We start from the raw sequence: 26,624 nt of genomic DNA on the forward strand, positions 1-26,624 counted from the left end.
GGATGAAGGAACACCCATATCTTAAAGTAATCATTGTAGCCAAAGAAGCTTAGAGGTAGTATCTATAAGAGCACGATATTCAGATTCTGTACTAGAATGAGAAACAACAATTTGTTTCTTACTTCTCCAGGAAATGAGAGATGTGCCAAGAAAGAAACAATAGTCAGTAGTGGATCGACGATCAGTTAGATCACCTATCCAATCAACATCAGAGTATTCTTGTAACTCTAGAGGAGAAGAGTGAGCAAAATTTAGTTCATGAAATAAAGTTCCTCTAATGTATCATAATATACGAAGAACGACAGAGAAATGACTTTTACGAGGAGATGACATAAATTGACTCACGATATGGACAACATAAGCAATATATGGTTGAGTGACAGTAAGATATATAAGACTATCAACTAGTTGTCGATAAAGTGTTTCATCACTTAGTGGAGTACCATTAGTAGCAGCCAAATGTTCTGTTGAGTCAAATGGTGTGTTAAAATCTTTTGTGTTAGTAATACCAACCCGAGATATGAGATCAGTTGTGTACTTACCTTGTGATAAATAGTAACTAGATTTGTCGAAAGCTATTTCAAGTCCCAAGAAATAACTTAAATGTCCAAGATCTTTCATTTCAAATTATTGTTGTAGAAAATTCTTGAGATCGCGAATTCCATTTGTGTCATCACTAATAATTATCATGTCATCCACATAAAGCAAAAGTAAGGTACAACCTAGATCTATTTTGTACAAAAACAATGCATAATCATAAGAGTTGGATTTGAAACCAAGATTACCAATGGTGTAGCTAAATTTGGCGAACCACTCCCTATGAGCTTGTTTGAGACCATAAATAGCTTTGCGGAGTCTACAAACTTTATTTGGAGGATGATCATACCCATGTGGAGGTTGCATATACACTTCTTCTGTTGGTTCACCATTAAGGAATGCATTTTTGACATCCATTTGAAATAGTTGCCATCTTTTTCTAACAACCACTACAATGAGGCTACGAACCGAGGTCAATCGAGCGAAAGGAGCAAACGTTTCTTCATAATCAATACCATATGCTTGAGTATATCTCTTAGCAACAAGGCGAACTTTATATCGTTCAACTGAACCATCTACTCATGTCTTAATTTTAAAAACTCATTTACAATCAATGACTGACTTATGTGAAGGTAAATCAACCAAGTCTCAAGTTTTTGTCTTGGTAAGTGCTTGCAATTCTTCTGTCATTTCTTGATGCCATAAGGGGTTAGAGTTGTCCTCGCGAAAAGTGCGAGGTTCATAGAGAGAGACAATAGTTGAGTACACATGAAATTTACAAAGACGAACAGAAGGTTGACTTACATGATTGGTACGATGAGGAGGTGGTGGTGGTGATGGTGGTGGAAAATAAGAAAATTCTTGAATGATATGATCAGATGAGGTATGAGCCGGATTTTGAGATGGAGAAGATGTTAATGTAGAAAATGCAGATGGAGTTAGGTCGCATGAGTTGTTAAATCCTCCTACACAAGAAATGTTAGGAAATAGAGGTATGGTAGGATCACGAAAAAATTGAGTAGGAGGTTCATTGACTCTAAATTTAAATATAGTTGATAACATCTTATATTCCCAAAATGATACATGACGAGAGATACGAAGACGTTGAGACAAGGGATCCCAACATTTGTATTCTTTTTGTTTGATTCCATAACCTAAGAAACAACATAATCGAATTTGAGGTTCTAATTTATTGTATTCATGAGGTTGTAATAAAACAAAACAAACACATCCAAAAACATTGAGAGTTTGATAATTCGGAGATCGATTAAAAAGACGTTCAAAAGGAGAGATGTTACCTATGACAGGAGAAGGAATGCAATTGATAATATAAACAGCGGTGAAAGTTGTTTCTTCCCAAAAGTTATCGGGACAAAAAGATAAGATGAGAAGAGCTCGAACAACATTAAGAATGTGTCTATGTTTTTGTTATGTCCGGCCATTTTGTTGAGAAGTTCTAGGACAAGATCTTTGAATAATTATGCCCTATTGTGCTAGAAACTCTATGAATTTTGTGTCTTTGTATTCCAAGGCATTATCAGTGCGCAAGATTTTTATTTTGGAAGAAAAATGATTCTAAATCATATTAGCAAACCGAATGTAAATTGAGGACAATTCAGACCTATTACGCATCAAATAGATCCATGTATAACGAGAAAATTGTCAATAAATATCACATAATATTTTAAACCACCTATAGTATTATGTGGTGTAGGATCCCAAATATCAGAGTGAATCATATCCAAATGTACTAAAGGAATTAGAATCATTAGGAAAAAAAGGTAAAGCGTGTCCTTTAGAAACCTCACAAGAAACTTAATCAAAAGTTTTGGTCTTAATAGGGCCTAAAGAACCACTAGAAATTAAAGAACTCAAACGATCTGTAGATGAGTGACCTAATTGAGAGTGCCAAATTTGAGAAGTGATAGCTCAAACAATTTTTGTGATAGAAGAGATAGAGAAGTGAGTTCAAACAATCGTCCGATCTTACGTCCTATTCCAATGGTTTTATTTGTTTTAGAATTTGAACAACACAACCATTACTCGAAAAAATTATGTTAAAACCGAGATCACATAGTTGTCCAACAGAAATAAGATTTAACGAAAGTTTTGGAACAAAAAATGTTTCAGGTAAGGACAATATAGAAGTTTGAGTGGTATCAATTGTTTGAACATTCAAAGTATTATTATCAGCAGTATGAACAACATATAAAATAACAGGCTTTCTAGTGGATGTGAGAAAAGATGATTCAGAAGTCATATGATTACAACATCCTGAATCAAAAAACCATGAGGTAGAAGTACCTAGTGTGGTAGATAACACTGAAGAATATAGGATTGGAAAAGATGTAGTACAATGATTTAATTGAAGTTTTTATAAAAGTGACTAAATGTCTGTAAGAGAAAATTTGGGAAAAGTGTTCTCTAATGAAGTACATGCGGCAGCAGCAACGATAGAGAATGCAAACTTGGAAAACTTATTCATTTAAATTGAATTAATATGAACATCATTATTCAAAAATAAATACACAAACCTTAAACAATCATAAAACCTAGAGCCTAAGCTTTGATATCATGTTAGAAGATTGAGAGAAAGAATAATATTGTGCATCTTTAATCAATATAATAAAGGTATTTTTATACTTGAGTTACATTAGCCATATAATATAATATAATATAATATAATATAATATAATATAATATAATATGATATAATATAATATAATATAATATAATATAATATAATATGATATAATATAATATAATATAATATGATATAATATAATATGATATAATATAATATGATATAATATAATATGATATAATATAATATAATATAGCAATATAATATATAATTATATTATATACACTAATAGGGAAAATGAAAAGTAATAAAGCGAAGGAAGTTAAAGAATTTGTATGAAGGTCTCAAAGAGATTGCTGAAGAAGTCAATCAAACAAAAACAAGACAAAAGCAAAGGAAAATCAAATGTTGTGAAAAATTCTGAAGAAAATATTGCAGGAAAGTAGGGGAAGAAAGTTTCTGAAGAAAATAATACAGGAAAGCAAGGAAAGAAGGAAGAAGTCTGAAAGGTTGGTTACACCGAGAGAGCTAGCCAATCTATTTGGCCTTAAAAACCAGATCACCAAGCTTCTGATGCATTCTAAAAAAAGAGAGATTGTTCTTAATAAGGAGAAAGTTCAGCATATAACAATTCAACTCAATATTCATTATCTTCATGACTGGAATTTACTGAAGAAGGAAGAATATGAAGAGATAATAAACTGGTCAGTGGCTATAATGAGGGAACTGATGAAGGCCCCTAAATCAAAGACTTATACTATTAGGAGCAAGACTACCTGGAAAGTTAATGAGGTATAGAATAAAAATGTAGAAAATAAAGTTGAAGACCATGCCTACAAAGGGAAAATCTTCTTGGGGATGTTAAAACAAAAGTGGAGGTACTTAATTCTCTTTTTGAATTTAAACTTCCCAATGAAGTAGAACAAAAGTGTATAAATGAATAGAAAATGTGGTGGTAGGGAATTATATTGGAAAAAACAGAGTATCATTTTCAATCACTAAAGTAGCTTTTATGAAACAGTGGAAGGAAAATGGGATGGAGAAGATCTCTGCAAATATTCATGATCTCTAATTTCTTCAATTCAAGAATGGGTCGAATCTAGATGAAATTTTGGAACATGGACATACATATATTGGATCCAACTGCATGAAGTTGGAAAGATGGTCTGAAGATTTTAACTTGTTAAGTAAATCTAAGGAGACAACACAAATATGGTTCGAGTTTTAGAATATCCCTACACACATGTACAAAACATAACTCAATAGTCATTTTGCAGGGTTATTAGGAAAACTATTATACATGGACCTAATAACCGAAGGAGAAGAACATTTATCATTTGCTAGAATTAGCATAAATGTGAATCCTCGTAGCAAATTGCCGAATAATATGACAATGGTCGATAAGAAGGGAAAATCTAATGTCATGAGAATCATTTATGAGTGGAGACCGAACATGTATGCATTCAGTAATACTTTCCAACATGCCATCACGAAATATGTTCAAGCTATGGAAGATGAGTAGAAGATACTAAAAGGCCAAGAAGTAAAAAATCAAGAAAAAAAACAGGGGAGTCTAAAATCAAAGAGCAAAATATGGAGGAAGAGAAAGAAGCAGAAACTAATGAGGACTCTTAAAATGAAGAAAGCAATGAAATTGAAGAAAATATATTAAAGGGGTTTCTGTTGAAGAATAGAATAAATATAGCAATGAAACAGAGAATGAAGAAGATGAAGGAAGTTGATTCTCAAACAAGTCAAGTTGTAATAAAAGAAACCAGAGGAGGATACTCAGAATAATCAAGTTGATGTAGATGTTACCAAGACTATTACAGAGGATACCATAAATGAAGCTGAGGGAAACAAAGACAAGAATCCTGAGACTGATCTAGAAATTCAAGTTGAGAACAACAAGGTGAAGAGCCCGAAAATCCTGAAAAATAATTCTTTCTATCAAATCAGAACGGGTTCATATAAAGAGAAAGGAATCAAAATGAGAATATGCGGTATTCATCAATCTTTTCAGTTCATCCCCCTTTTATTGCAAGAGAAAGGGGATGAGGAAGGACAAGGGGAAGAGGAAGACAATCTGTTGATACAATAGGTTGATATGAAAATAAAAATTATGATTGAGATAATTATGATTTGATATAGTTTATAATCTTTGTTTGTAATCTCTGTTTGTTTGTTTGATTGCTACTAATCATTTTCTTTAGAGTTGTTTGATTGTCATCATTTAATCATAGCTAAGGTTTATCTAGCTTTAATCATTGACCTCCTACTTTTGAGATTTTAATGAAATGAGTTTAACCGTTTTCCCAATAAAAAAATAATTAGACAAAAAGGAACCGAATATTTCAAAGTTAAAGAAAAGTTTGGACTTGTTTTCATAAACTATATATATATGATGATAAAGACTTGGACACTAAGTAAATGAAACCCCTACAACCAAATATTTACATCTTCAAATTGACACAAGCTCCTTAGAGATCATTGAGACTCCAAGAGGAACTATAAAATGACCATTTTTTTAATGTTTTTTATGGCTTGTTTCCCATATTACTTGTTTGTTAATTTGTTAAAGAATTTAGCTTTTATATTCACATGATACAATGAAAATATTTTCACCTTCAAAGAAAAAATAATTTTAAATATATATACTCTAAGCTAAATAATAATAGAGTTAAATTAAAATATGCTTGATATTTTGTTCAATTCAGTTTTAATCTAATTTTGATACATTATTTATTCAACGTTATATAAATACAGTCAGCCACCAACTTCAATAATTCAATATATATAGTTTAAATAATAAACTTAGCAGTCAATTTGGTTGCGCAGCTGTCTCACTTAAAAACCAAGGAACATGTGTCAATTGACTAAATAAGCAATTGGTATAATCAGACAGAGACAGGAATAACAGATAAACAAATTATCTGAACATAAACCTAAAATAAAATATTTAGGTTACATTAAAAAATAATAATAAATGAACTTTGTGCTGTATAAAGCCGTCAAATACAAAAATATAAGAATATTAGTTATACTTATTTCATAAACTCTTGTGTCATGTAGATTTCTAAATTGTAAACCTCATGTACTAACTAAATAAGAATTCTTGATCAATTTATATAATACAAATTAAGTAATTATGAGTGTTATATAAGTTATAACTTGCAGGCTTAAATTTAGGTGCCACTAGCTAATGGAGTCAGAATTGGACAAGTTTGACAGTTCCAGTTAGCAATTTATTTAGACAACTTCATTTGATTGAACCAAAATTCTCTTCGGACAACTTATAGATTAAATGGCATTAATTTATTTTAGCCAATATCCCACATGTAGACCATTACCTTTCCACCTATAAATAGCTTTGATGTTTTTCTTTCTCAATCATCTCATCCAATCTTCTTTGAGTTAATTTGGATATATTGTGTTTTACTAGAGAAAGTAGAAGCATGAATTCAACAATAATTACTTCAATCAGTTTTGTTATTTCTCTTTCTTTTATCTTTCTATTGCCATTTCTAGCTACCCCGACCTATGGGGCACATTTGTCTCCAAAGTTTTACGCAAAAACATGTCCCAATGCCCTTAACACGATCAGAATGAGTATTCATCAAGCAATTTCACGTGAACGTCGCATGGCAGCATCTCTCGTTCGTCTTCATTTTCATGATTGTTTTGTTCAGGTTGCTAAAAATTTTAATGTGTTTTTGTCTTAAATAAAAAAAATCCTTCCATGCAATATTCACATTGATTAATATTTATGTGATATGTTATCTTATAGGGTTGTGATGCATCAATCTTGCTTGATGAACAAGCAACCTCTACCAGCGAAAGAAATGCATTTCAAAACAAAGATTCTGCTAGAGGATATGAAGTTATTGATGCTGCAAAGGCCAAGGTTGAGAAGATATGCCCCGGAATTGTTTCGTGTGCTGACATTCTTGCCGTAGCAGCACGAGATGCTACTGTTGCTGTAAGTAAAGGCTTGACATTAATATATTTGATATAAATCATATAATACATATATGAAAGATTGATGTTGGTATTGATCATTTTTCCTCAATAACTAGGTGGGTGGCCCTTCATGGACGGTAAAACTAGGAAGAAGAGATTCCACTACAGCAAGTCGTATACTAGCCGAAAGAGATTTGCCACTTTTCACTAGTAGTCTCAAGGAGCATATTTCTAATTTTGACAAAAAGGGGCTCAGTGCTAGAGATTTGGTGGAATTATCAGGTTCACATACTATTGGTCAAGCACAATGTTTTACCTTCCGTGACAGAATATATAATAGTAGCCAAATAGACGTAGACTTTGCTCGAAAGCGCCAACAGAAATGCCCTCGTAGCGGGAACAACGGTGAAACAAACCTAGCCCCTCTTGATTTAGTTACACCTAATTCTTTTGACAATGCCTACTTTAAGAATTTGGTTCAAAAGAAAGGTCTTCTTCAATCAGACCAAGTACTCTTTAGTGGAGGATCAACTGACAAAATTGTTCTTAAATACATCAAGAATCCTTCGAAATTCAAAGCAGATTTCGCAAAGGCCATGATAAAAATGGGAGACATTAGTCCTCTCATGGCTCCAAAGGGTGTCATTAGAAGGATTTGTAATACACTAAACTAGATACTCATGTCCCTTCGTATAGTCCTTTATATATATATGCAATTTGCTTATCTTGTTAATTTATTTCATTTGATATAGTGATCCTTCAAAAGTGTTCGATCATTCACACAAGTGTATATTCAATAATAAGTTTGTTTATGTGGTCACTTTTCTTGTTATTCAATTCAGTGTAAATTGTAATACCTAAAGTATGAAGCAATTAGAATGTCTATATATCTATCATTTGATAGTTACTTGAGTTGTAAAATGAATGGAGTTTAGGTCGTGTTTGTTCAATTATTAGTGGTTGTACATAATTCTTTTAAGTCAACATCATATTGTGATGGTTTGAGTGAAGATTTGGGTTCTTGTTAAGAGGTAATAACAAGTTAATGTTAGATTCTTTAGATTCTTTAATATAGATATTTATTCTATATAAATCTATAATCTTAATACTCTATGTGGATAAATTAAGATAAACATTAGTTACGAAAATTTACCTGAAATTTTAATGAAGAATGATTCATTAAGTCGTTCTTTCTTTATTGTTCTTCGGATGTTCTCTCGATATTGGATTTCCCGGTTCTGGATATTGACCTGGATTAGAATGTGTAATGTGTGTGGGTTTAGGCCTTTCATTCCAATCCTTATTGATAGCCCCTTAAGAGTTCTTGAGAGAACATGTCTTCCACCTTTAATTTGATGAGTTTAACATAATAGGTAGGATATCTATATGAGTTGGGGGGAAATTTGACGAAATGACCCTAAAGATGCATGTATTTGCATCCGGGGTCACCCTATAATTTAAATTGATCTGGTGAACACTCTACTTCTTTTGGACGAAAATACCCTTTTCGCGTGACGAGAAAGGACTTCGTGTTTCGCGAACTGAATTAGGTTTTGTATAAATACTCAAAATTTTTCATTTCATTTATTTACTTTCTCTCTCTTCTCTCTCTTCTCTCGGCGGCACGGCGATGTAATCCTAACCCTAAACGAACACATTATATAGATGGATGAAGAAAACTCGTTCTAATATCAGGTGATTGGATCGATTTATGTTATTATTTCCATTATGCTCATCTTTAAACCTAAACCATTAGGTTTTCTTATTGTTCATCTTATTGTTCATCTTGGTTGTTCATCTTTTCTATGATGATGTTTGCAGTTGATGATACTTTGATGCTTTGATGCAGTTGATGATGCTTTAAGTTAAAGCCGTTATGTTTAACTAAAAAGTTTACAGAAGGGTCATTGATGACCTTTCTAAAAGTTGAAAGGGCAATTTGTTTCAAAAATTAATATAAAGGCTAAAAGTGAGCGATTGGAGTAATTAGAGGGCCGCCCAAGTAATTTACCCTAAATAATCAACATAAATAGAAGAGTAACTATTCTTTTGATGCACGCCACTTGTGCCCATGAGAAAAATACATTTGAACTATTTTAATAATTACTTATTGTTCTCATTTTTCCTTTACTTTGATGCTTCAATTGTTTATTACTTGTATAACAATGTTTTGTCATTATCTTTGTCTTCCCTATATTGATCAACTAAAAGAACCAAGTTGTTTCTTTATTTCATTTATATAGCTTATTATCAGAGACTATGATTTAAAATAACTTGAAAGACATTTTTTTTAATTGCAGGTGAATGTAAATCTTTTGAAGATCTACTCATACTTAGGCTATATATAAATTTTATGCCATTACATCACTTTCATCTCAAGATTCTCATTTACATTTCATATGAAAATTGATGGAAAATTTTCTGTATCATTGATATTCCATGAAACTATTTTCACAGTAAAAATGTTACTGACATTTTATATGTTTATGCTTCATATTTAGTTTGGAGTAGAATTTTAGACAAGATAGTCGATGTGTCTTCTATGTTGTCAATGAGGCATGTCTTTGAAAATATGAATGTCCACAAAGCATCAATGTTTCTCTTTTGTTACAATCAATTTCTTCTCAATGACATCAATCTGCTAGATACAAATCATATAATGCCAACCAAACACAATTTTTACATCACATTGTCTCCACATTTTAACTGTTTTACATCTGTGAACATCTGTATATTTAATCTGGAATAATGAATTTGTCTTTTTTCCTTATAATTTTGTTTAGTTAAAAATTTATTGAATTTGTGCTAGAATCACTTGATAAGAAATAGTATAACATATATTGATATAATTGGTGGATTATTAACAATTTTTCTTGAATTATTATAGGGTGTAGTTAAACTAATTATGTGCTCCCCTTTACCCTAAAGATGACGAAACTGGTAAAGATGCATTCAAGATAAAATTAATCATCATATACAGAAAATAACTTAATTCACAATAATTATTAATATGTAAAAAATGTTTGGATTATATATTGCTAGAGTGAAGCATTGACCATATATATTAAGATTCTACAAACTATGTTTATGCTGAAATTTTGAGTTATAACATTCTTTTTGTGTTTTTCAGGTACAAGTTTATAAAGTATTGATGACTTTTTGGTCCTCATTGTCCGACACAATATATACATATTTACTTGTATAAAAAAGAATACAACCACTAGATAAATTTGTCTCACTTCAACGAATTTTGAAACTCATAAATAAAATGTAAGTATCACTTCGAGGAATTTTGAAACTGATAAACTGATAATTTCTCCTCAATCATATGGTAAGAACCAGTTACTTAGTGTATACAATTTTTATATAGAAATTTTGTGGTATCCTCCCTGCACTAAATTGATTGGGTGATAATAGTGGATAATTAATTAAGTTTTTATCTCTATGAAATATAGTATCATATTTCAGTATACTTTTGTTGATCTAATATATTTAGATGTTTGAGTTCCATAGTTTAAAATTGTGCAAATAGTTGTCAGTGTTGTTGGAAGTAGGCCAACTATTTTACCATAGTTAAAAAATGTGCAGTATGTTTATTTGACTTTTAGTTTTTATTTTATTTTGAGCAACTTTCTAGAATTGTAAAGGATTTTGGATGCTATGAGTAGATGGTTTACAAGTTTGAATAATTTATAAAAGTTTCAATATTGGGTATATATAATTTAGCTCCATTATCTTGGGAATAAATGATTAAAAAATAATATCATATTTGAAAGCATAACTTTTTGATACACATATTTCAGAATTTATTGAAAGTTTCTCATATAGATGCAAGAAGTATTTATACATAGGCCTAATTTCATTGCATTTGGTTAAACATTAGGCATATTGATATTAACTTGAAACTGCACCATTTAAAATCACTTTTTTCTATCATATATATACATCATGATATTAATCAATTTTGAAATATAACTTAGTCACATATCAATTTATAAATGTATTGACGGAAGGTCTAGAAAAATTACATCTATTGAACATTTTTGAACTAAATGCAGATACAACTCCAACAAGTAACGGGGGCTTGTTGGATGAAGAATACAAAGAAAGTGGTAAGATCATTACTTCATATAGGTACAAAATATTGACTACATTTTATCATTTATTAATACTTGTTGGAAAATGAAAAGTAAATCTGATGGATTATATATTGATTGATTTATTTATGAGTTTCTAGCTATTAGTTTGTTTGAAGCCATTTATTTTTGGTACAAATGGTATATTTTAGTTTTTGTCCTTTTGAGGTATATGTTGAGAAACTTTTCTATTAGGATACTTTTGTAAAACCTTTATGATTGAACATTTTTGATTTTTGTTGTTTTTCATTTATGATCGATTAATTCTTGTGTATGAAAATTTTTCATGTGTTTTAATTGGACAAGTGAAACATATTTGGTGATCTTAATTATTAATGTGCTTTTAATATCGTTTCTTTTAGATTCATTAGTATTGATGACAAAAGTTTTATCTTTGTAAGGTTAACTAATATTTTTATTAAATTGATGTGTTACAGGTTTATTTACTTATACGATTCTCTAAACTCGATGGTTGTATTTATTCTTTTTTTTCTTCATTTTTTAGGTTATGTCTCTCAATTAAAGAACTCTATATAAATAATATATGTTCATATATGGAAACAGGTAGGAATATATAATTTGTTGCTAAACAGAATTTTGGCATAAAATTTGTGTGATTAATTAAGAATTTTGTGTAATTATTCAATTATATGTTTGTTTAATTAAATATTTGATAATTTTTATGTTATTATTACATTAAATAGAGTTCTTGGCATTTAGTAAATATGAAATTTTGTGAAAATAAAAAAAATAGCGAATTAAATAGAATTGGTGAATGAAGAAACAAAATCAATGGGTTGAAAATGCTTTTTTTTTAAATAGGCTTTTAGCCACAGTATTTTTATCCCGATGACATATTTTTAGCAATGGTAATAGATCCCGCGGCAAAACTATTGGCGACGGAAGCAACACCGACAATTGGCGACGGGTGAAAACACTGTGGTTTTAGATTTTTAGCGACAGGAAAATAATCAACAGCGACTGTATTTACCGTGGTTGTTGCTCTCTTTTTTACTAGTGTTATGTTGCATAAAAAAATATGTTATAACAATATAAACAACCATCTAATAAGACAATCTAATAACAGTAAGAATATCAAATTAATAATATGTTCAATTTGAAAAAATGTGTTATTAAAAAAAATTGATTCATTTACCAATAAGAATATAATTAAATTACTAATATAATTAAATTATGAATATAAATAAAAGAATAATAAATTAATAATAGTATTTGATTATAGATATAGAAAATAATTACACAATACAAGAAGATGAAAGTTTCAAAATATAAAATAATTTAAGAAAGAAATATGTAAAGAAAGCATCAAAATAAAAAAATGTAACTAATCTAAATTTTGGAATGAATGATGAGTTTTATTTTTTGAAAAATGTGTGATATTGAAAGATAGAATAAGAAGGATATAAGTGGCCAAGTTTATTCTCATCAGTTGAATAAACTATACAACTGATTACCACAACTATACATATGCTGAAATCTGAGCTAGAACACCCTATTCTTATTATTTTTTTCTAAAATAGTTAAATGATAATAAAATGTTGAGATTTTTTTAAGTATACAAGGACACAAGGTATATATAACATAAGAGAAAATAAAATAAAAATGTCACAAAACAAAATCAAGTAATCTAGCGTATTATCGAGCATCTATGTGCTCGAGAAATATGATTACGCTCCCACAGTTTTTAGTGATACAATTCAGTCGAAAACAATCACTGAAGATACAATAATTTCTTTTGAGCCTAATCAAAATAATTACTCAAAAATTAAGACACCTATATCAGTTGTCTCAACCAGTGAATCTCAACCCTAATCTAAAATAGACTCTAATACCAGCCACATGGACAATAAAAAAATGTGAGATACAATTCAATCTCCATAAGTCACATATTGTGACGACTTATTATATTACAATAGTGTTTTTCATCCACACGTCATTCTCATAATATTTAATTTTTTTTTTTATCAATTTTTCAAAATAAGTTGATGATTTTCTTTAATAATATTTAGCCGTTAAAACTGAAAACTGAATAGTGAAGAAATCTTATAACTTTATTTATTATTTTCTAAGAGTAGAAAATATATATATTTTCCCTCTTGCAATAATTCCCTTATTTGTGGGAAATCTAATGATTTTGTGGTTGGTAAGGAAACGAGTCATTCGGATCTTTACTTATTCCTTGTTCTTCTTACCCTATTATCTCTTTTCATTTTTTATATTATAGAATGTGAAATTCTCACCCACCAACTTGCTTAGGTCCTGATGAATCCCACATTCTCTTCTCCAAATTAAGCATTATATAAACACCCAATTCCATCCAACTTCTTCACACCACCAATTACTCTATCCTTTTAATAATAATCAATCTGTTTCTCGAGTTCAAAGTCGAGTACTCAATATATACATCATGGCTTCGAGTTCAATGAGTTCAAGAAGGTCAACATGGACGGCCCAACAGAACAAGCTCTCCGAGAGGGCCTTGGCACGTTACGATACCGAAACACCCAACAGGTGGCACAACATTGCCATGGCCGTGGGCGGCAAGACTGCGGAAGACTGCAAGTCTCACTTCCAGATTCTTCTAGATGATCTCTACCAAATCGAGTCCGGCCGTGTTCCCTTTCCCAATTACATGCATTCATCATGATCGATGATCAGCTACCGATTGCATTAGATGGCTAAACAACTATGTCTGACCATCAAGAAAGGCCCCTAATTACCCCCACCACTAATTCATCTCCTTCTTATTTTAATTAATTTAAGTTGTATTCGCAAAATGCATGCGCATTCTCAATTTCTTAAACTATTAATCCATTTCAACACTATGAATCTGCCTTGCACCACATTTCATTATAAGTTTTATATATAAAATGATATGGAGTTGGGTCTTTTTATTTATAATTTTGATTTTAAATATTTAGTTTATGTATTTATATTATATTAAAATAATTATCGTAAAATTGAAACTTAAAAATAATAAAATCATCTACAGAATAAACATATATATCGGCATTTTATGTGTTTGTAAATATTATTATCGACGCATATTGATCATTTACCGGCGTAATCTTATGTGTCAGTACAAATTATTACTGACACATAAATAAAATTGTTATATTTAAATATATTAGAATTTGTAATTTAAAAAACAAATTGTTCAAAATATTTTTAAATTATCATTGAGTTTAATAATTATAAATTTATTATATTTATATATAAAAATCAAATAATTAATTTTATTAAAATTTAAAATAAAATTTTAATTTTAATATCAATTATTATTAATTTTTATTTTAAATAAAAAAATTAAGTGAAAATACAAAATATTTATTAAAAATAAATAAATTTTAAGACTATATATATTTTTTACTGAAATTCACTTAAAGAAACTAAAGTAAAACGAAGCTTGACAAAGAATGTTGAAATTGCTAATAGTTGAAAAGTGTTGATAATACAAGAATCGACCACTAACATCTGTCGCTAAAACTAAAATCATATACTAAAAAGTGTTTCTAAATACTAAAATCAGCCGTTAAAAAGCGTCAATTAAAATTCTTAAATTCCTAAGTGTCACTACAAGTTTACATACATATCTTCTGGCGCAATTTTCTCTCTTTTCACCTATATATAGTTATATATACAATAAGACCATCTATATAACAAATATAAAAATTTAAATACAAAACAAATAAAAGAATGCAAATCTAATTCTATTACAATTCCGAAAGAGATTCATATATTCAAATCATATCATTTGGAATAAATGAAAAAAAGAGTGTACCCTAAATATTCCAAAGTTATACTTTCAAGGGGGTTCACCTAGCTAGATTATAGTCCTTACGAGAACAAGATTCATCTAATCATAATCATTGATCAACTTAATTGAACATCTCGCAAAATGTATGCGCATACTCAATTTCTTAAATTATTAATCCATTTCAACACTATGAATCTGCCTTGCATCCGCCACATTTTCATTATAAGTATTATATATAGAATGATATGGAGTTGGGTATTTATATTTATAATTTTGATTTTAAATATTTAGTTTAAGTATTTATAATGTATTAAAATAAATATTGTAAAATTGAAATATAAAAATAATAAAATCGTCTATAGAAACAACATATCGATATTTTTATGTATCAATAAATATTATTATATTATTATCGACGCATATGGATCATATATCGGGCGTAATCTTATGTGTAATCTTATGTGTCAGTAATATATATTTAAAAATGACCCATGCAAAATGATATAAATGAAAATTATTTCAGCTCAACGAAAAAAATATTACAAAATTGAAAGAAAAATTTAGAAAAAAAAATAACACAAAATAGTTCACTAATGATCAAACAATTTTTTTTTAACGAGCACAAAACTCTTAAAAAAGATCAATGAGTTGTCCAATTGTCTCAACTGTTTTATCTAATGAAACATCCCTGATATTCATAGAATTAATTTTTTATAGAATTAAAGTAGAACTAGCATTACACCCCACATCTATGGGGGAAATTTGATCAAATAACCCTGAAAAGGGTTGTTAGTTTAAAAATAAACTAGCCCAAAAAGTTTATACAAAAGTAACATTTTTTACAAAAATTTACCATTTTACCCTTAATATATATTTTTTATTTCTTTTTCTTTTCTCCCTCATTTTCTCTTCTTTTCCTCTTCCCCCGGGCGACCGTTCCTATCCTCCCTCCCCGGCTCTCCGAACGATCATTCCGAACGATCAATCGCCATTATTCCTCGAACAACCGACAAGCAAAGCCGAACGCTTCCCCGCATCAGCATTCACCATCAAGTGAGTTTTCGTGTTTTGTCCCTGCTTGCATGCTGAGTATGATAGGTTTTAAGGTTTTAGAGTTTTAGGTGAATGTTTTTATGAATAGTTTGAATGAGAATTGTTATTCTTAATGAATGTGTGAGAATCTTTCTGTATATGACGTCCCACGCAAATTACATTTTTCGTGGGACGCAAACTACAATTTTTGTCTCACGCAAATTGTAATTTGCGTCCCATGAAAAATGCAATTTGCGTGGGACAAAAAATAAAATTTGCGTTCGTCACCTTCTTTCTGATATTATCCAAATCTATTTCTGAATCTTCAAAATATGGCAAATCCTTTTCTTCAGCTGGCATACTTGCTCCATATGTGGTTTCTGCAGCATTGTAGGTAGTTCCTGGAAAGGTTTTGGTGCCTCCAGTTGTTGTTGATCATATCCAGGGACAAGCCCTAGATGCTTTGCAAGTACTTAAAGTATCATCATTTTTTTTTGTGTAAATGCACTTTCATGTCTTATACATGTAAATGCAGAAATGTTATTAAGAGAAGTTATCATTTGATAGATTATTATTCTCCTTGTTTTGGTTTCTTGTAGGAGCAAAATTTCTAAAGTTTATCTTGCAATGTATATAAAGAATGTTACCGAACTTTCTTTTGATGATGTTACACCAGAAGACTCTAACTTCCCGTCAATTCAAGGTAGCAATAATTATTTAGATGTTTATTAAAATGACATGGGAGTTCTTTTTCTTTATCTGTTCATCATTGTTTCTTGGTTCTCTAGGCCTAGCTGAAACTGGACTCATCTCAAGCAAGCTCTCAAGACATGATCTTTCTTCTTCATTGGAAGACGATGAAAGTTCCTTGTTTTTTTCACCTCAAATGCTGACTTTTGAATTGACAGCAATAGTTTCGTCGCTTTTCTTTCTTTTTATTATATTTTCTATTCCAGGATAGTCAAGAAAATAAATATAGTCACACTAAAAATATATGTACTAAAATAGAAGACATCCTTTTATTGTATGAATGGTAGCTCAAATGGTGATATCTCAAATCCGATTTCTACTTAAAACACATTGATTAAAGTGGAGAGTCATAACAGTTAGCCTCCTGCATGGAAAATAAACAAAAAAAATATGGGAATTCTAGTTTTCCATTAAGCTCTACTTCATTGTGCTGCATCAATCAAAATATATTTTTTATTCACTATGTATAATAAGCTGTACTTGACTTCCTTTTAATTTTATGAACATATCCTACAATAACTCTTTGGTTTCATAGACATTAACAAGATCAACCCAGATGCCTGGCCTGCTATTGCTGCTGATGTGGCAGTGGGAGAACAAGGAATCATAGCTCTTGCATTTGGTAAGTTTCTCTATACCTTAATTTTCAACCTTAATTTAATGAACTTCAATTTAACTTTAGTTTCTTGAGCATATTCTTAAAGAATAGGCTACACCAGGTTGTTCCATCCAGAAAAGCCTGTAACTAAGGTACACGCCGCAATTGCTCTTGCAACTATCGAGGCTTCTGAAATAGTCAACGGAGAGCTTGCACGTATAAACGTAGAAGCTTTAGTAGAGAATTCCGTGACTGTACATAATGCATTAGTAGTTGAGATTGAGAGAGATGTAAATGCTACTTTTGAAAAAAAGCTATTGTTAGAAAGACAGAAGATCGATGCCCTGGACAAAATGGCAGAGGAAGCAAGAATTGAATTGGAGAGGTTAAGAGCTGAAAGAGAGGCAGATAAAATTAACTTAATGAAAGAGAATATTGTTGTTTAATTAGAAATGGATGTTCTCTCAAGGTTAAAGGCATGAAATGGAAAAACAGTTGGAGGGCCTATTGAGTAACAAAGTTGAGATATTGTATATGCATAGAGAATCAAATGCATTAAGGGAGAAGCTTGATTTTAACTTTTTAGTACATGTATGATGAATAAATGTGGATTATGAGGTTATATTATGTTTATACAGTTATTGATATTGATCATGTTGATTGTAATAATAGTGGCTAGTATTGAAGTTCAAGGTCTCCTACATGGTTCTCATCAATTCTGAATGTGAATATTTTCTATGCATAAGAGATCAAATAAATAGCGATTTTATATAATAAAGATGTATATTTTGTTCTCATTAATTTTGGCATGTGCATAGTTTGTATGCATAAGAGAAAGAGATCAAATAAATAGCAATTTTACATAATAAAGTTGTATATTTTCAAAAACACTAAACCTACATGTTGATATTGTGGTCATATTTTTTTTACCAACATAGTTAAAATCGAATAAATCGAAGAGGAGAGAAATACAATTTATAAATGTTTATTTAGATTTAATCTAATTAATCAACATCAAACAAACCCTTAATTTGTAATTGACATGAAAGAGGAAAATAAAAGAATCAATTTTATCAGAGAATGAATATGACCACAAATTTTATCTATGAAATTTATTTCCTACAACACCTTCTCTTCCTCTAAAATGCGGGCTTCAGCTTCTAAGTGAAGTTTGGATGTTCTTGAATGGTGATTGATTAATTCACCAATACTATTCACATAAGAAACGAGTTTCTCTTCGGAGGCTTCCTTCTCAGCATAAGTAGAGCCATAAATTCTTTAAGTTCATTAACATTGACCGCCAACGATTCATTCTCTAATAAAGTTTGTATTGCTTTATCCTCTCCTGTGATATTTGTCTCTTCATTTCTTCATCCCTCCACCGATGATGCCAATAACAGGTTCATCATAAATAGGGTCATCAAACACAACCTGCTGAATGTTTTCTTCAAGGCGAACTACACTCTGCATGGGACGCAAACTACACTCTGCGTGGGACGCGAACTACACTATGCGAGGGACGCAAATAAAGCAAACATACCCATCTTATAAGTTATACCAAACATATGATTATATTTCAGCTAAGATTTGTGTTTTCAGCTAAAGAACATACCCATTTTGATGGAGTCGCCGTGCTATAGTGGTCTCGTGGTCCAGCGATGCTGCTGGAGTCGGGGCTCACGGGAGAAGCGTCCTCCGGCGTTGCTTGGCATCTTCGGGAAGTCAGGGGAGGGAAGAGGGTAAGAGAGAGCAAATGTCACTTGGAGGAGAAGAGAGAAACATAAATGAGAAAATGAGAGGGAAAGAGAAAAGAAAGGGAAATAAAAAATAAAATTAATAAGGGTAAAATGGTTAGAATGTTTTAAAAAAAGTTATTTTTGAAAATACATTTTAGGAGGGTTAATTTTGAGATGACCCTTCTTTTGAGTGTCATTTGATCAAATTCCCATCTATGGCCCCCCGCTTAAACTCAAAGTGCTTCGAGATGGAATCGAACTCGTGTCATTTTGATCTCTTAAGCCGATTGTTATCATTGGGATACTTGGTGGAGTATATATAATAATATAATTATGAATTAAACGTATCGGTCAATAACGATCACTGAACGTTCTACAGTTCATTTCAAACCAAATAGTCCACCAAAAGATAAGAGGGATAAGGGCTCAACGACTCAGACCAACCGAGTTTACCATCTCTATCCACACTTCCCAACAACTAACGCTTGATTCTGGCATAACCCATTAAATACCAGTCATGTCTCATAATAATCTCCAAATCGCAACCACTCCATCACAATGTAAGAGCAAGTGAGGCGCCAACTCCATATGAGATCGTAAGGAGCATTCTCCACAATTAAAGAGTAACAATGACTAACCTTAAAATTATCAATATCTTGCCAACGCAAAATATCACACAAAGAAGGATTCACCTCTTTACGCCCCCACCAAGTTCAACATTCTATCATGTGAAGCTAGCTCTTCAGCATTTAGTCTTCTTATATATTTTATTCTCATTGCAAAATCATTAGAACTCGCGTCAAACATGTTATTGACTGTAGCATCTCTACATATATCAATCGAGGAAAGGGTCAGGTACGATGAGGAAAGACTTCTAACACTACACCATAAGTCCTCTCAAAAACTAATTGAAGAGGCATTGTCAACCGAAATTTGCATTGTCCATAGAAAGATTTTCACATTATCGAGATGTCACTCCAAATATTGCATCCCGCTGTCCAGTTAATAAGTTTGGTGAACTAGTCCAACTCTACCCGTACTTAATCATTATAGCCCACATAAATAAAATTATTATATATATATATATATATAATAATTAGAATTTGTAATTAAAAAAAACAAATTGTTAAAAATATTTTATTTTAAATTATCATTGCGTTTAATAATTATAAATATTATGTATATATATATATATATAAATTAAAATGATTAAATATTAAAATAAATTTATAATTTCAACATATAATTTATTTATTATTTGAAATAAACTCATTATTTGAAAATACAAAAAATAAATAAATTTTAAATTGGAGATGAAATGATGCAATGGTTTGTGATTGACTTTACATATGTGTGGCAGGCTTCTATCCTTTTAGGACTATATATACTTTTGACTAAAATCCACTTATAGAAACTAAATAAAAAGGAAGCTTGACTGAAAAGGAAGGTTGGAATTGCTAATAGTTACAAAAGTGTCGCTAACTTCTTACACCTGTAGTTGAAAATAGTCGCTAATACAATAATCAACCGCTACAATCCGTCGCTAAAACTAAAATCATAGTCTAAAAAGTGTTTCTAAATACTAAAATTAGCTGTTAAAGTGTCACAAGTTTACATAAATATCTTCTGGCCAGATTTTCACATATACATATATATAGACCATCTATATAACAAATATAAAAATTAAATACAAAACAAAATAAAAGAACGCAAATCTAATTCTATTACAGCTCAGAAAGAGATTCATATATTCAAATCATATCATTTGGAATAAATGAAAAAAAAAGTATACCCTAAATATTCTAAAGTTATACTTTCAAGGGGGTTCACCTAGATTATAGTCAATCTAAGAACAAGATTCATCTAATCATTGATCAACTTACTTGGACATCTCACAAATTTCTTTTTTTTATCACACATATATATATATATTTATATATAAATATTACTTTTTGAAAAAGATATTGTTTCCAATAATTTCCAAGTGGTGGATACGAAGGAATAAAAAAAAATCATAAATAAAAAATCCAACAAGATCGGAAATCATACAAATTTCTGCCGGTAGCACCATCTATATGGTTGCACTGATAGGCTTTTCTGAGCTACCATATATAAATTTACTCTAATTTTATTATTTTCTCATATATATATATATATATATATATATTTATATATATAAATATTACTTAATATTTTCTCATTAATTAAAATTTTAAAATAATTAAGCAAAATGAAAAGTCATTTTACTAATCACTCTTTAAGTTTTTTTTTCTTTTTTTTTAATAAAGCTTTTATTCATTAGTAAAAATAAATAAATTATCATGAATAAAAATAAAAATAAAACATAAGAAAATAATAAATAAGGAAGTATCTCAATAAAACTTAAAAAAATTGATAACAATTTTAATTTTGATGATATAATAATATATATTTATAAATTTGAACACATTTAAGTTATTAAATTAATTTAAGTTTTATAAATTAAAAAAAAATAATTATATTTTATATTTTTACTAACAATATAATTTAATATAAATATAAATAAATAATATTGAAAGACATGACACACATGACACGACATGACACACATGAAAACGAGTATCAACACAAGACACGAATAAACTCGTAGACACGACACGAAAGAGGTGAATCGTAATATTTTTATTGGGTCAAGACACAACACGACACACATAAGATTGAGACACGATACGACACGATATTGAAAGTCTAACATGACTTGCTCGAGTCGATGACCGTTTATACATGTTGCCCGACTCTACAACCAGTCAATAATATGTCATGAGAAAAATATCTAAAAAAAAATAATATATGACATAGAAAAGAAGAAAACCTAGGAGGAGATTAAGCTCAAATTGGTTAGAAGGAGAACCATAAATAAACGACCATAAAAGAGAATGAAATATGAAGTAATGGAATAAAGAGTCAATCCGTTCAAATCTTGGCTTTGAGAGAGACCACTTTATACCACACCAATTTAAAAAATATATATATTAGTGAGTGAAAAGAGGCAACATTATATTTTGTTTGATCTAGCCGGCTCATCTATCTATTTATCTTTAGCTATGGAGTTTATTGCAACAAATTTTACTTTACCGGCGCATATTAATAAACGCCGCAAAGAGTAAATGTTAGATACCGACGCTTAAATGTAATATTTTTGATATTGGAATGAATGTGGTGATTCTGTGGTTGTTAAGGGGACGAGTCACTTGGATTCTACCTCTCATATTTAAATTTCTTGTTAAGTATTCTCTTTCTTTCTACTAGCTTTTGCTTAGAGAATCAAAAGATCAAATTCTCTATGTGACCCCACCAACTTGGGTTCCTCAATCGATCCCACTTGCTTAATTTCTTTCCAAATAAACCAATATATAAACACTTAAATCCATGTCCAATTTCAATTCACAGCAAGCACCAAATATCACCTGCTTCATTATATATCTCTTTTTGTGTCTCTTTAATTCTTTCATATATTTATATATGGCTTCATTGAGTTCGAGAAGGTCAACCTGGTCGGCCCAAGAAAACAAGGTGTTCGAGAGGGCTCTAGCACATTACGATACCGAAACACCCGACAGGTGGCACAACATTGCAAGGGCCGTGGGCGGTGGCAAGACGGCAGAAGACTGCAAGTCTCACTTCCAACTGCTTTTGGAAGATGTGTGGAAAATCGAGTCTGGTCGTGTTCCCTTTCCAAATTACATGCATTCATCATGAAAGGCCGCAGCCTTGCTTAATTCTGAAGAATACACGAAAGAACAAGTGTGGCCATTGTAAGGAAGGCCTCCACTTCTAATTCATCTACTTTTACTCTTTTATTCTATTTTAATGTCACTCTAATTAATTAAGTAACCACTTCAATATATATTATATTTTGTATCACCGGCATGATTTCTGCAGTTTATGTCAAGTTGGACTTAATTATTCTCCTACCTTTTAAGAATATTTTCAATTTTGGATAACTAGTAAATTATATATATTACACAATGATTCATGATTTTTGTGATCAATATCCAAAAAATAATAATAATTCGTAAAAATCAATTCGATACAAACATTACAAATTCACTGAGAATATGTGATCTATAAAATTAAAATAGGTGAAAACTAACAAAACATCAATAAAGAAAATCTCAAGACTCATAATACAGTAATATGTGAACTTGGAAAGTCGGTATTCGAGTTCATTATAAGCTCATCAACTTGCCTTTTCCGGGCGTACTTCAATCGTTGTGCATAATATAACGTACTTAATGTCGTTATGCATAATAAAACCACATTGCCCAATATGTGATTAAGCTCATAGATAATTTCATACCAAATTCATCAGTTTTTCGAAACGAATCTCAAAAAACTTATGAGTTTATTTTTATGTTATATTTTAAAAAAAGTAATATCTTTTATCTATATCTTTCTTTTTCTAAAACCCTATGCAGTTGTTTGGTTATTACATTTTTACTCTAATTTCCCATGCCACCCTGAAGGCAAATAAAAAACAAAGAAAATGATTTCTATTTTAAAGTATTATTGAACGACTATTTCAATATAAACGACAATCTAATAAGAGTAAGAATAACAAATTTATAATATGATTCAATTTGAAGAAAACATATTTAATTTTTAGAAAAAAGTAATATGGTTCAATTAATAATAAGAGTAAAAGAAAATTAATAATATAATTCAATTACTAATAAGAGTAAAATAATATATTAATAATAGGATTTGATTAAGGATAAGTGGTTAAAATTTATGAAGAAAAAATATAAATAATTTAAGAAAAAAGTATGTAAAGAAAAACATGAAATAAAAGAAGATATGTAATTAATATAAAATATGGAATAAATGATGAAATGTTTGAGAAAATAAAGAAATAAAATAAATGGTTCAAAAATTTATGTACATGTTAAGTAGTAGGAGAGAATAAGGGTGTTTGGAAAGGAATTAACAAGATAAAAAAATATAAAAAATATTAGAAGTATTTTTATTTTGTATTAAAATGTTAATGAAATAATGGGTTGAAAAATATGATTCATAAAATAATGTTTAATTATGATAAAAAAATTAAAAAAAACAACCAAATTTCTGTACCATTTATGCATGTTAATTAATTAATGAACATTTTCTATATAGAGATCATGAACAACAGAAGATCACCTTTTATCCAGCATCCATATAAGGAATTTACCCAAGCCAAAATAAATTATGTCGGTAAATGTATTTTATTTTATTATTTTTTAACATAATTAATTTAGCAATTTAATTATATTTATTTTTATTTTTGTCAAATTTTTTTTTATACCATTTTCAGACATTAATAATTTTGAAAGAAAATGATCAACTTAATCCATGGTAGTTATAATATTATACATTGCATCTTTTTTTTTCTCTGGTTCAAGAACTCATATTGATATAAATCAAAATGCATACATTCAGTTTATCTTAAAATTCATTAGGCAACTAATACATGGAGGTTATTATAATTTAAAAAAAATTCAGATACAAAAATATATTTTGTACATAAATCAATAAAACCGCTACATAAATCCGTTTTCAATTGATAACATGTTTATAAGAAAATACAAAACTTGTTTCCGTTATATACAATTAATGAAAATAAACTTACTCTAGTAATTAGTAGTCTTGTTTCCCTTTTTTTTAAGTAAAACACGGTTAGAAGTTGAAAAATATATAAAATATTCAAACAATGAGAGACTGAATATATATCACAAAACAAGTTTGATAAGAAATTAAACAGACTTTTTTGGGGTAAACTATAAAGTTAAAAAAACCTAAGGACTAACCATGCATGCATAACACGTCAAGGGTTCGAGCTTGTACCAAAAAACATTAACATAACTATATCAACTACAAAAATGGGAAGTTTATTTAGATGGATAATATTTTCAAAATAAAAATTACAAATTTGTTTCTGTGGCAGCAGAGAAAGACATGTCTAAATATTCAATTCATATCCTTCGGAATAAAAGAAAAGTGAAGCCTCAATATTCTAAAGCTTTACTTTAGAGGAAGGGGTTCACCTATAGAACAAGTGACATCTAATCATGATCGATCAATTTAATCAATTAGACATCACATTAATATATATTTATTGAAAATGAGAATAAGAAGGATATAAGTGTGGCCAGGTTCATTCTCATCAGTTGGAATAAACTTGACTAAACTGACGTATATGCACTTGATGCCACAACTATGCATATGATATAATATGAGTACAAAATTATAGTAAGATAGCCATACAAAATTAATTGGGATGGTTACTCAAAAATTAAAATACAGTATTATTTTTCTCAATACAAACTTCTATACTCAAAATATTTAGACATTACCCAATGAATCTCAATTATACTTCAAAATTTTTTTTTCTAGAAACCAACCACCCAATATTGCAAAAAAAGAGAGACTCCAATTTCACCTTAAGGCATATTTAATAAAAAATTGACATAATACAATATTTTTTCATCATTATTTGGTTATACTCTTAAATATTTTATTTTTATCAATTTCTTAAACTCTTAAATATTCCATTTGTGGCTTGTGGGAATCTATTGATTTTGTGGTTTGTAAGGAAACGAGTCATTGCTCTTTTCTTCTTCTTAATTCCCCATTTCTTTTCATTTTTTTATTATAGAATATGAAATTCTCACCCACCAACTTGCTTAGGTCTTGATGAATCCCACATTCCTTTCTCAAAATTAAGCATTATATAAACACCCAATTTCATGAACAACTTCTTCACATCACCAATTACTCTATCCTTATAATTACAATAATATCTCTGTTTCTCGAGTTCAAAGTCGAGTACTCAATATATACATCATGGATTCTTCTAGAAGATCTCTACCAAATTGCGTCCGGCCGTGTTCCCTTTCCCAATTACATGCATTCATCATGATCGATGATCAGCTACCGATTGCATTAGATGTCTAAACAAGTCTGTCTGGCCAACAAAAAAGGCCACCTAATTACTCCACCACTAATTCATCTCTTTTTTTTTTTTTAAATTAATTTAAGTTTTATTCGTAAAATGCATGCGCATACTCAATTTCTTAAACTATTAATCCATTTCAACACTATGAATCTGCCTTGCGCCGCCATATATAATGATATGGAGTTGGGTCTTTATATTTATAATTTTGATTTTAAATATTTAGTTTAAGTATTTATAATGTATTAAAATAATTATTGTAAAATTGAAATTTAAAAATTATAAAATCATCTATAGAATAAACATATCGATATTTTTATGTATTATGTATCAGTAAATATTATTATATTATTATCAACGCATATGGATCATGTACCGGCGTAATCTTATGTGTCAGTCATATATATATATATATATTTAAATGATCCATGCAAAATGAAATAAATAAAAATTATTTCATCTCAACGAAAACAAATTTACAAAATTAAAAAAAAAATTAAACAAAAAATAACACAAAATAATTCACTAATGATCAAACAATTTTTT

At 29.7% G+C, this 26,624-nt stretch overlaps 3 protein-coding genes across 3 annotated transcripts; all 3 read left to right on the plus strand.

Annotated features, from left to right (window-relative positions):
- Positions 1-6,576: 6,576 nt before the first annotated feature.
- LOC124924459 (lignin-forming anionic peroxidase-like) lies at positions 6,577-7,755 on the plus strand. The gene is made up of 3 exons (XM_047464496.1): positions 6,577-6,810; positions 6,909-7,100; positions 7,198-7,755. The coding sequence occupies exons 1-3, from the start codon at positions 6,577-6,579 to the stop codon at positions 7,753-7,755; spliced, it is 984 nt and encodes a 327-aa protein (XP_047320452.1).
- Positions 7,756-13,592: 5,837 nt separating this feature from the next.
- LOC124927791 (protein RADIALIS-like 1) lies at positions 13,593-14,140 on the plus strand. Its single transcript, XM_047468266.1, has one exon. It carries the CDS (start codon positions 13,646-13,648, stop codon positions 13,883-13,885), a length of 240 nt encoding a protein of 79 aa, XP_047324222.1. The 5' UTR covers positions 13,593-13,645; the 3' UTR covers positions 13,886-14,140.
- A 2,024-nt stretch (positions 14,141-16,164) lies between these two features.
- Positions 16,165-18,097, plus strand: LOC124924460. Its single transcript, XM_047464497.1, has 8 exons — positions 16,165-16,182; positions 16,422-16,496; positions 16,595-16,730; positions 16,816-16,890; positions 17,313-17,399; positions 17,487-17,779; positions 17,871-17,966; positions 18,014-18,097. Exons 1-8 carry the CDS (start codon positions 16,165-16,167, stop codon positions 18,095-18,097), a joined length of 864 nt encoding a protein of 287 aa, XP_047320453.1.
- The last annotated feature ends 8,527 nt before the right edge of the window (positions 18,098-26,624 follow it).

Source organism: Impatiens glandulifera, chromosome 2, assembly GCF_907164915.1.
Source record: "Impatiens glandulifera chromosome 2, dImpGla2.1, whole genome shotgun sequence".
In the NCBI taxonomy this organism is placed as follows: Eukaryota; Viridiplantae; Streptophyta; class Magnoliopsida; order Ericales; family Balsaminaceae; genus Impatiens; species Impatiens glandulifera.

What these genes read in the sequence shown, in the direction of transcription:
- LOC124924459 (XM_047464496.1), top strand. Translation starts at nt 6,577, where the DNA reads ATGAATTCAACAATAATTACTTCAATCAGTTTTGTTATTTCTCTTTCT. An exon ending in TTCATGATTGTTTTGTTCAG is followed by an intron (nt 6,811 to 6,908) that starts GTTGCTAAAAAT and finishes GTTATCTTATAG; the next exon opens with GGTTGTGATGCATCAATCTT. An exon ending in CACGAGATGCTACTGTTGCT is followed by an intron (nt 7,101 to 7,197) that starts GTAAGTAAAGGC and finishes CTCAATAACTAG; the next exon opens with GTGGGTGGCCCTTCATGGAC.
- LOC124927791 (XM_047468266.1), top strand. Translation starts at nt 13,646, where the DNA reads ATGGCTTCGAGTTCAATGAGTTCAAGAAGGTCAACATGGACGGCCCAA.
- LOC124924460 (XM_047464497.1), top strand. An exon ending in TAACTTCCCGTCAATTCAAG is followed by an intron (nt 16,731 to 16,815) that starts GTAGCAATAATT and finishes TTGGTTCTCTAG; the next exon opens with GCCTAGCTGAAACTGGACTC. An exon ending in GGTTAAGAGCTGAAAGAGAG is followed by an intron (nt 17,780 to 17,870) that starts GCAGATAAAATT and finishes ATGGAAAAACAG; the next exon opens with TTGGAGGGCCTATTGAGTAA.